This window comes from Salvia miltiorrhiza, chromosome 1 (assembly GCF_028751815.1).
Source record: "Salvia miltiorrhiza cultivar Shanhuang (shh) chromosome 1, IMPLAD_Smil_shh, whole genome shotgun sequence".
Lineage (NCBI taxonomy): Eukaryota > Viridiplantae > Streptophyta > Magnoliopsida > Lamiales > Lamiaceae > Salvia > Salvia miltiorrhiza.
The window spans coordinates 77,354,068-77,364,561 of record NC_080387.1 but is presented as its reverse complement, the minus strand read 5'-3'; the positions used below and the strand labels follow the sequence as shown (position 1 = coordinate 77,364,561).

Genomic DNA, 10,494 nt, shown 5'->3' with positions numbered 1-10,494 from the left:
TTACAGAAGAACATGGATACATAACGCTAAGCCTGAACCGTTATGCGAAATGTTATCTATGAGCGAGTCTTTTATAACGACAATGTAAGCGTTACGAAAACCGTTATATATGATTGTTTTTAATAACGGTTATTCCGTCTGTTACGAGGACTGTTATGTATGTGCATCATTTTTTTTTCATTTTTTTTATCAATTTGTTTTTTGAAAACCATAATATATATATTTTCTTAATCAAAAACTTGTTTATCTAAACATTAAAAATAAGAAAAAATTATTTAAAATTTGTATATAAATAAACTATAGTTAATTTTAATTATTAAAAATGAAATAATTTTAAATTATCATTTCAAGGATTAAAAGTAAACATTATTATAAATTTTTATATTCGAAATTTAATTAAAAAATTGGAAATCTTAATAAAGAAAGACAAAAATAAAGATGTGGTGTTGGCAAGGGTCGAACATAGGATCTTTAAGTTACAAGGAAAGACTTTTGCCAATTCAAACAACACAATTATATCAAGTCACGACTACAATTATGTTAAGTCACGCCATAATTTCTAACATAAAATAAAAGCAATTGGGCTTAAAACTTTCAGTTTCTTCTCCCGCCCATAATTCATTCGACCAACTTCTTCTCCCACAATTCATTCGCGCGACAAACCCTCCTCTTCTAAAAAAAATCGACAAACTTTAATCTTCCAACCCTAGCAGTTGTTACATCTTTACCGTGTTCTTCGACAGCTTTCTGAAGTCACGCTTCGTTCAATTGCTTTCTGAAGTCATTGCAAAGTTCTTCTTCATGTTCTTCAAATTCCGTCAATTCCTTCGACGACGATTTGGTATAGAGGGAAATGGCGATTAGAGAGTTGGAGGGGCTGAGGTGGAAGGTATCGAGAGAAAGAGCAATGACGTGGAACGAATGCCCTACTTGCCCTGTATTTTTGGTGGTGGGTTAAGGTATGCAATTCTATTGAACGTAAACAAACTGTATATTTTTTATATCAACTGCATTTTGACAAAGTTCAATTTTCAGACAGGAGAGAAGGTTGTGAGCTGCAGATTCACGAACGTCTCGGTGATCGAAGAGTTGAGCTTTATCTCTCGTTGAAGTGAAAATAAGGAAAGAAAAATGGTGAACTTCTCTTTTGTGTAAAATGTGGAAAAATAAATGAGACAATTAAAGGTATAAATTTTTGTTATAGCTCCTTTTCTCATTCATGAAAGTGAACGCACCCATAGGGTATAAAATTGATATCCATATCGAAATCGTGAAATGAGGTTATCGGCTTCCCGAATATCCTATAGGTACGATTTTGGTACACGTATACCCGAATAATTGAAACTATTTTACCACCCCTAATATTTAGCATGTATTTGACGGTAAGGGAATGTGTTGCATGCATTATTTTTTGTGTACAAAAAATCCAATATACTAATGTGTCAAAGTTTATTTGGGGGAAACATTTTATATTGAATTTTTGTAACACCCATCGTTTCGTATTAATTTTATACTACTATTATTATTCAATGTTGATTATATATATATATATATATAGGGGAGAGTTCAATGGAGAACCACTAAATAAAATTAGAACGGAGAACCATTTTAAGCCATTCGATCATCAAGATCTACGGTGGATGCATCATCTTGGTGGATGAATGCAGATCCTGGGTTCGAATCTTGAAGAGAGCAAAAATTTTATTATTTTCGGATGCATTAAATTTAATAGCGAATGCATTAATTTATATAGCAGATGCATTGATTTTAATGGTTCTTATGTTCTCATGATAAGTGTGGTTCTCATTATAACCACACCCTATATATATATATGCTTATATAAATGTTGATGAATTAATTTTTGTAACATCTGCTGCTCCATGAAGGCGTGCCTCCAGACTAATAACTATATCACCATAACTCCATGTGAATGATGGATGAATTACCGCTTGCAACAAAGTAAAAAACATCCAAGCACAAATTTTTTGAGTTTTGAGTACTTACACTAATCAAGACCGAATTCCGACCATCTCAAATCGATTCAAAGCGACTGATTCACATTCATAACCAAATATCTTCAAGACCTTCAATTACTTTTGAATATTTATTACTATTATTTAGTAGCATTAATTAAGAATTGATCCGGTCATGAAATAACCCCATACTAATTATGGGTCGTTTATTTCAGTTGTTCATCTTTTCCTAGAGCGACTTATGTCTTCTAATCATATACTACACGTGAGCACGCACTTGGAAGGGAGAGAAATTAAAATTGCACCCATACTATCTGCGAATGAGATCTTATGTTCCATAGTCTTTTGTGTCTCACTACTAATTTTACTATTTTAAAATAATTTATTAAAACTAAAAATATTATTATACAATAAATTATAATTTACCATTAAAAATTAAAACTTAATTAAAAGATTTATACTCCGTTTGGATTAATTAATCAATTATTAATTTAAAAATTGAAAAACAAAGATTCAACAATAATTATAAAAACTAATTGAATTAGTGAATCTTAGGTAATTATTTCAAAATTAAACTAAAATTTAAGAAATTTATTTATAAAATAATTAAAATAGATATATAAAGAAAAATTGACACGGTGTAAGATACTAAAAATGAGACAGAAGATCCCTCGTGTACTATCCGAAGGTACCGCACTTTCTCTCTCTCTCTATAAACCAAAGTGTTAATAGGGAAAAATGCCCCCTTCTTATAAAAACTTGTAAAATTGCCCACTTTTGTTTATGAAAATGGGCAATTTTATAAGTTTTTATAAGGATGTGGGCATTTTTGCAAATGTCCCTAAAGCAAATGGTCCTGAGTTTCTCTTTATAATTTTGATTCACTTTAATCCACCACGCGGCTGTCTTCAGCCTTTCACTAATGAACTATAATATGGAAAGTGAAATTTAGAATTTTCCTTCCCTTTATCTTAAATGGTCCTTTGTTTTACCCTCCATCATTGCAATTGCAATATGCATATGCTCATCTATTCCAATCCCAATTATCGCCACTTTCTCCATATATAGACTATAGCTATTGTTGCTGCATTAACCAACAATATTCCATTTCTCTGAATTCCAAGTTCATCACTCTCAATAAAAGCATATGGCGGAATCCGCCGACACCAAAAAGGTTATCGATCCCCGGGTGGAAATCGACACTTCGCCGCCGTTCGAGTCGGTCAAGGAGGCTGTCGACCACTTCGGCGGCAGCGGCCCTTGGATTCCTCATCACTTACCCAATGTTGGTTCTTTTTCTTTCTTACCTTTTCTAATCTTTATAATCTTATGCAACTCTGTCTCTTCTTGTTCCTTGCGCTATAATCGTAATACTTGAAATTAATGTGAGCATTTGGGTAAGAAATAGATCGAGTTAGTTTATGTAGCTGGACTAAAATGGGACAGGATGTTTATCATCTTGGATGATTGGGAAAGACAAACTTGATGATTTTTCATATTTACAAAGTATATATTTGGAGTTTTTATTGGCATTTTTGCTGCGCCACTAAGAAACGAATTACTACTTTTCCATCATAGAAGCTTGACGACGATTGCAATTAGTGTGAAGAACTTAAGCAACTTGTTTTAATTTTCAGCAATGCATGGAAATTGACTCGAAAAAGAAATTATTTTTTTTTTCCAAAAAGAAGTTATTATTACACCAACTAACGAAAAAAAAGAAGCTTATTTTGAGTAGATACACTTGTTGCGGCCCATGTTAGTGGGCCTGCAGTGACAGTGCTGCTAGATTTATCACTATGGAGTGCTGTGTTCCAAATTCAGATGATGGGGAGCTGGGTTAAATGGAGAAATAAAGTTTGTTTTGGAGCACTAAGTTGATGGTTTCCTATCAAAGTATTTTTCGCAGTGCAATGTCACATCTCATACCGAATAACTTAATAAATGTTAACAATTTTAGCACTGCGCCAAGTATTCCCTCTGTCCACAAAGATGAGATCGTGTGTTTATTATCATTTTCGTCCGTCCACAAAGATGGTGTGTTTTCCTTTTCGGAATTCATGGCATCATAGATGGAGTCGTGATGTGAAGTGTCGTATTCGCAATATAAGTTTTGATGGATGCAATAGTTGTGATGATTAATTGTTGCAGCAGAAGAATGAGGCGTTCGATGTGGAGAAGATAGAGGAAGAGGCAGTACGACTGGAGAGGGATCTGATAATGAAAGAGCAGCAAACACTGAACGTGTTGAAAGAGCTGGAAGCAGCAAAGAGCTTCGTCCAAGGCCTGAAACTCAATCTCATCCCCGAGCTCGACGTCGCGTGGCCGTCGCCTGGCCTCATGTTCAGCGAGCTCAACCAGGCGAAGCTCAACCTCAGCAAAACGTCGGTTGATCTCGCTGCAATTCAAGCCTCCGTTGAGTCCCTCAACAAGAATCTAAGAAAAGATAAAATTTTGCTTCACAGGGCAAGCAAGATGCAGCTGCAAGAGACCCACCATCACGTCTCTCTAACCGTGTCGTCGAGCAAGCAAAGCATAGGCTTCGAGGCAGAGCAGTACAAGAAGATGACGGAGGCGTCGAGGTACGAGGTGATGGAGGCGATGGCCGAGATAGAGCGCACCAAGGACTGCATCCGGATGGCCGAGATGAGGCTCAACGCGGCCAAGAAGATGGAGGAGGCGGCTAAGGCCGTCGAGGCCATCGCCCTCGCTCGAACCAATGCCAATCAAGGAGATGGCATCACGCTCTCCTTCGAGGAATACAAGGCTCTGTCTCAAAAGGCCAAGCAGGCCGATCAGCTCTGCACCACCAAATTCATCGACACACCTTCTCATCACCTCGAGGTCCCGGTGCTCGAGAAGTTCGAGGATGAGAACAACGTGGTGGTGGAGGATAGCTTCGCCAAGTTCAAGTTGAGGAACTCGCAGAAGCCTGCTTCGATCGGGGACGTGCTGAGTAGTAGCAGGAAGGTGATTGTGCGAGACGACGTGGTGGTGGAGAATCAGTCGGAGAAGCAGCATGTGTCGTTGAGCCAGATGCTGAGGGAGCAGAGCAGGCTCATTCTGCATCCCAATAAAACTGCAGGAGAAGGGAATGTGCAGAAGCAATACTTCATGCAGAGGAAGAAATTTGGGTTTATTCAAGTGCCCATTCCCACCAAGCAAAGCAAGAAAAAGTCACCAGCCTCTTAGCATCTTACTACTATTGTGTTATATATAAAATTGTTTGTATTGTGTATTGGAGATGATACTCCTCCCTTTTTTCTATTTTTACCAATTATTGGGATTGTGTTGGCCCAACATTGGCCATTTTAAATAATGGACCTGTTGGGATTGTGTTGACCCAACATTGACCTCGGCCCATTTGAAAAAGGTCCACTCCTTACCTTTTGTCTTCTTTGATTCTTTTATTTTTTTTTTTGATAAATTACGTAAATAAATAATAAAATTTAAAGAATGCGCCACGTAGGACTCGAAGGCAGGACCTCAGGTCTTCTTTGATTCCTTATTTCTTCTTTAGGTGGTGGAGATGCGCTGCTAGAGAGAGGCGTTGCTCATAGCGTGAGAAAAAGAAGACAAAAATTGGTGTTTATTTTTGTGTGAACCAATGTCCATTTAATTCTTGGATCGAATAAGAAGCTTCATGTCATGCTTGTTCCCATTTAGTTATTCTGGGTGCAGCTAGTGTGTAGAGCCGCCAGAGAGGCCGTTGGCGTTGCTGTGCATTTTGGAGAAGGAGACGAGACTGAGCCGAAGCTCTCAGCCCGTAGTATCCCTATCGTGGCGTCGATGCTGTCTGGATAAGCTTATATAATTGCTATCCTCAATCCTCGTTGTTGTGTGATAGTTGTAACTGCAGCTCTCCTTTTATCAAAGCTTCAAGGACTCGTTAGCTTTTTGGGGTAACGCATGTGTTCAAAATTTGCTTGTATTAAAATAAAAGGAGTTTGTCTCACATCTGTCTTGTTATTAAATGGAATGAGTTTCTTAAGCTATTTAAGAAGCCTATGGATCTTTGATACAAGTGCATCAATCATTACACTATAAGCCTTATGTTTGATTCTCGTCAACAATGGTCGATCCAAAGTGAGGCGGTGGGGTATAGTTGTAACCTGAACTTTTTATTTTTTTTAATATATGTATTTAAATACTATTTAATTTATTTTTGTACCCTCAATCGAACTGTGAGAGTAGGCCCTTCTTATATGAATATATTTTGTTTGGGTTTTGGGCCCAAGTTAAAGTAAAAAAATGGCGGTTGAAATAAGTTAACAAATAAAATAAAAAAATCACATAAACTAAATTTTAGAGAAATGGTTGAGTTTTTGAGACAAAGTCACCACTGGACGCACTACACAACATCTTAAAAGAATAGTGTGAAATTGTATGAGAGTTTTAGAGGTAAGAAAAAGATTTTATTGGTTTTAAATTGGGTTAATGGCATGTAAATTACTAAACTATGACCAAATTCTGGTTTAAATACCGCAATTCAATGTGTATCATGGAAATTCCTACACTATTAATTTGATCTGATTTAAGTACTCCGGCCAATTTCCGGCAAGGGTATTTTTGATATTTTGCACACAGATCTATTTAATGTTGGGCTGGAACGATATTGGCATCCATGTGGCATCCGACTGGATCCCAGCACACCAAATGCAAGTAAATTAATGTTGCGCTGGCAAATTAGTGTTGTGACTAGATCCCCTTTCTTCTTCAACATTACACACACTAACACACAACACCCCCTCTCTCCCTTCTCATCCGGCGGCAGTAGCCGACGCCGGCCGTCGGCCCCTGCCGGATCTCCCTCTGACCCCCATCTCCGACTCAACAGAACACGCACACACAACGACATACTCACGACACACAGAACACCACAACGCCACCACCAGTAGATCTGCTTCTTTAATTCGATACACACCACAATATAAGGAGAACGACATCAGCCTTGGGCTTTGACGTCGCTGAATTGAGAAGAGGATGGCGGCTGCTGCGATTTTGAGGGAGAAAAGGGCGCCGACTGGGGTTGGAGATTTGAGAGACTCGACTGCCCGAGCACCGACCTTGCCAAAAATCACAAGGCGACAACTTTAATGGAGGTATCGAATCTAGGGCTCAATTCGATTCTTTGAGTAAGGAGAGGAGGGCTGTGAGTCCCTGACCTCGAATCTGGCGCCTGCATCTGCTGCTTTGGGGGCTTCTTCCTCTTTTTCTTCTCATAGGCGATACCGCGTGCGCCGAAGGGATTGGTCTACGGCCTGCCGTCGTTCTCCTCGAAGGCGGCGCGTAGGAGGCCGACGAGTGCATCGAGGCTTCCCCAGGCCTGGCGGAGAAGGCAGGGGCAGGGCGGGGGGGGGGGGGGGGGAGGGGGTGAGGATGGCCGAAGAAGGGGCAGCCGGCGGTGTGGACCTTGGTCTTGCCGAACTGGTCGAGGTAGCGGAGGAATTCAAGGATGTGGGCCCCGCTACAATGGCTCAGCACCAGCAGTGGCTTGTGGTTCTTCAGATACCGCCCGGACGTGTTCCAGTTGCGCCATTTCTGCGACTCGTACCGGCTCAGGGACGAAGGTGGCGCACCCGCCACCGCCTTCTGGCTGACGGAGCTCGTCTCCGATGTAGGGCTGCTCGAGTTGCAGTAGCTCACTAGGGCTGGACCAGACTATTAACAAAACGATATCGTTTTTTAACTAAGTAAAACGACTGTGTTTAACTATTGTTCCGGCTTATCCACGTAAGATTTTCAGTTGTCCATGTCATCAATTTTTCGCCGGAAAATTTGCGGAGTACCTAAATCAGATCAAATTAATAGTATAGGAATTTTCATGATACACATTGAATTTCGGTATTTAAACCAGAATTTGGTCATAGTTTAGTAATTTACATGCCATTAACCCTTTTAAATTCATCGTGTCCTCGACATTTTCGCTTAGAATCTGATTCTTTCAACCAATTATAAGGTATTATTATATAATTCTTTTGTTTAAATTAGGGGTATTATATATTTCATATAATATATTTGATTAAATGACGAACTCATTTGTCAATTATATTTTTGCCTACTTGATATGTGAACTTGTTTATGTTTGTGAAAATTTTAGTTTTCTTATAGAATTCTTATATTTGTGTATTGGATACAGGAATGGCAAGCGAAACACCTAAATCAAAAGATTCAAAAGGAATAATAAAATAACTCGTTAGTTTTATTGAGGCTCGGCCCTTAGTTTGCTTCCCTGTGCTCTCAAGGGTTTTTAGGTTCATTTTTTCCTTTCTTTCAATAAAATCTTAATTATATACACAATATTATTATAAAAAAAAATAACTCGTTCTTCGACAATTAATATTCAAGAAAATGAAAATTCAAGAGAGTGAGTCTCCTACAAATGAGTCACTTCAAACTCAAGAAAATTCTGTAAATTTGGGTGGTTCAAATAGTACTAATTAGAGGATAAAGAATTAAGTTTATGATATTGAACTTCTTCCTCATGACCTGAAAAAAAAGAATAAGGATAATGGATTATCCTCCAAATGAACGAGATGCAGTTAGAAGAGCATATATTCTTAAAAAGCCTTGCCAACCAAAAACTCATGATTTTCCTCCAAAAAATTATGGAGATTTGCGTCGATTTAGTGCTTCTTGGTTTGAAAAATGAGATTGGCTTGAATATAGTATTGAGAAAGATATCGCATTGTTCAAGAATGAAGTTAAGATTAATATGGGGAGAGATGCATTTGTTAATTGAGGATTTAAGTCGTGGAATAAATCGGAAAGATTTCTTAAACATGTTGGTGGTGTTAAAATAGCTCACAACCTTGCTTATGAGAAATATGTAACCTTAAGAGATGGAAAAAAAAAATCAATTCTTATTTCTTTTGATAATGCCACTAATGTGATTCAAAAAGAGTAGAAGTTTGCTTGAAAGCTTCAATTCCTTGTTTGTGTTTTCTATTAGGACAAGAGATGATGTTTCGTTGGCATAGAGAAAATGAAGAATCCATTAATAGGTTAAATTTTGTTGAACTTTTGAAATGGTTAAAGACGCATAATAGAATGGAGTTGTTTCAAAGGTCACTTTTGAAAATGCTCCCGGCAATTGTCAATTGATATTTCCAATTATTCAAAAAGATATTATCAATTGTTGTGCTAAATAAATAACTAAGCGAATTATGGATGAGCTAAGTGATAACTATTTTGCTATATTAGCCAATGAGTCTAGTGATGTGTCCCAAATGGAACTACTAGCTCTTGTTTGCGTTGTGTTGAAGGAAAAATGGGAAAGGTAATGGAACGATATATATGTATATATATTCTGATAAAATTGAAAAAAGCTTTAAAATTTGACCTTCTTCATGCTTCATTATGTCTTCTAAATCCTCTTCTATGGTGATTGTCTATTTTGACCTCCTCAACCAATTTTGAGTGCATATAAGTGACTCAACAATTGTAGGAGTTAAAAGAACTCCTAAAAGCATTGAGCACTCTTCCTTCGGTACTAAAAACATATTCTGAGGCTATGGTAGAAATGGGGACAACTAATACATCACTAGCAAGATGGAAAAGCACCGGAACCTATGTTGATTAAGTTTTCACCAAATCAAAATATCGAAGGTTTCATCATCTGCAAATACAACCATCTCATTGCAATAACATTTAATTCATCTATTGCAAAGATTGTTCCACTTTGAACTTTCTGCCTCTTGAAACACTCAATTATAGCACGTTTTTTCAAACCTTGACATGATTCCTTGTCTTTTGCTTGTTGAAATTAATTTTAATGAAATTTTCGATCTTAAAATTCTATATTTATTTTAATTAATATATTTAATTTGGAGAAAATATAAAGAAATTTTATAGAGTCTGATTATAAAGTTCCCTACTATGGACGAGGGGCTCTAAAATAAGGACCACTTCTATAAAGCCCCCAAACAATCTCTCAAATAAAAATATTCTTATGAATTATTGGAGTTTATAATCTTTTTGAAATAAGTTTATCCAAACACCCTAGTCCCTATATATGTACTATCAAAGTCCCTCCCCAAATGAGAACACATCCATGCTCAATCAAAATCCCTCACAAGAACGCATCCATAAACCGGCTTATACTCGTCATAAGAAATTTTTAATGTTTTTTTTTTGTATAAATTATATAATTAAATAAAAAAATTTAAAACTTGCGTGACATATAATTCAAATTCAAAATTTTAAATTTTAAACATTAACCCCTTATCATTAGATCAACACAGTCGGATAAAAATTCTTAATTCTAGATTGATGCGAAAGAGGGTGCAAGATGCACGGCAAAACCAACTTATTTCCAATGTAAAGACATTGTTTGTAAAGAAATGGAAATCATCATTCCTTCTTTTTATGTTAAACTAGTATGTCTGCCCGTACCATGCACGACGAACATCGAAATTAAACGATACGTTTAAATAAATAAATATAAATATTAAATAAAATTAAAATATAAATAAATACTAAATATGTTTCAAAAATAAAATAAAATAATCAACATCAATTA

At 36.9% G+C, this 10,494-nt stretch overlaps 2 protein-coding genes across 5 annotated transcripts; one reads left to right on the top strand and one right to left on the bottom strand.

Moving 5' to 3' along the window:
• The first annotated feature begins 2,857 nt into the window (after positions 1-2,857).
• LOC131006410 (WEB family protein At2g40480-like) lies at positions 2,858-5,336 on the top strand. 4 transcript variants are annotated; one of them, XM_057933581.1, is made up of 3 exons: positions 2,870-3,258; positions 4,128-4,357; positions 4,439-5,336. In XM_057933581.1, the coding sequence occupies exons 1-3, from the start codon at positions 3,121-3,123 to the stop codon at positions 5,163-5,165; spliced, it is 1,095 nt and encodes a 364-aa protein (XP_057789564.1). In that variant the 5' UTR covers positions 2,870-3,120; the 3' UTR covers positions 5,166-5,336. The 4 variants fall into 4 exon arrangements, with proteins under 4 accessions (XP_057789561.1, XP_057789564.1, XP_057789563.1 ...); XM_057933580.1 differs by having other exon boundaries at positions 4,125-4,357; XM_057933578.1 differs by having other exon boundaries at positions 2,858-3,258; positions 4,125-5,336.
• A 1,755-nt stretch (positions 5,337-7,091) lies between these two features.
• On the bottom strand, positions 7,092-7,863 carry LOC131014183 (protein G1-like6). Its single transcript, XM_057942078.1, has 2 exons — positions 7,828-7,863; positions 7,092-7,634 (listed from the first exon to the last, which is right to left on the bottom strand). The coding sequence occupies exons 1-2, from the start codon at positions 7,861-7,863 to the stop codon at positions 7,092-7,094; spliced, it is 579 nt and encodes a 192-aa protein (XP_057798061.1).
• Between the last annotated feature and the right edge of the window lie 2,631 nt (positions 7,864-10,494).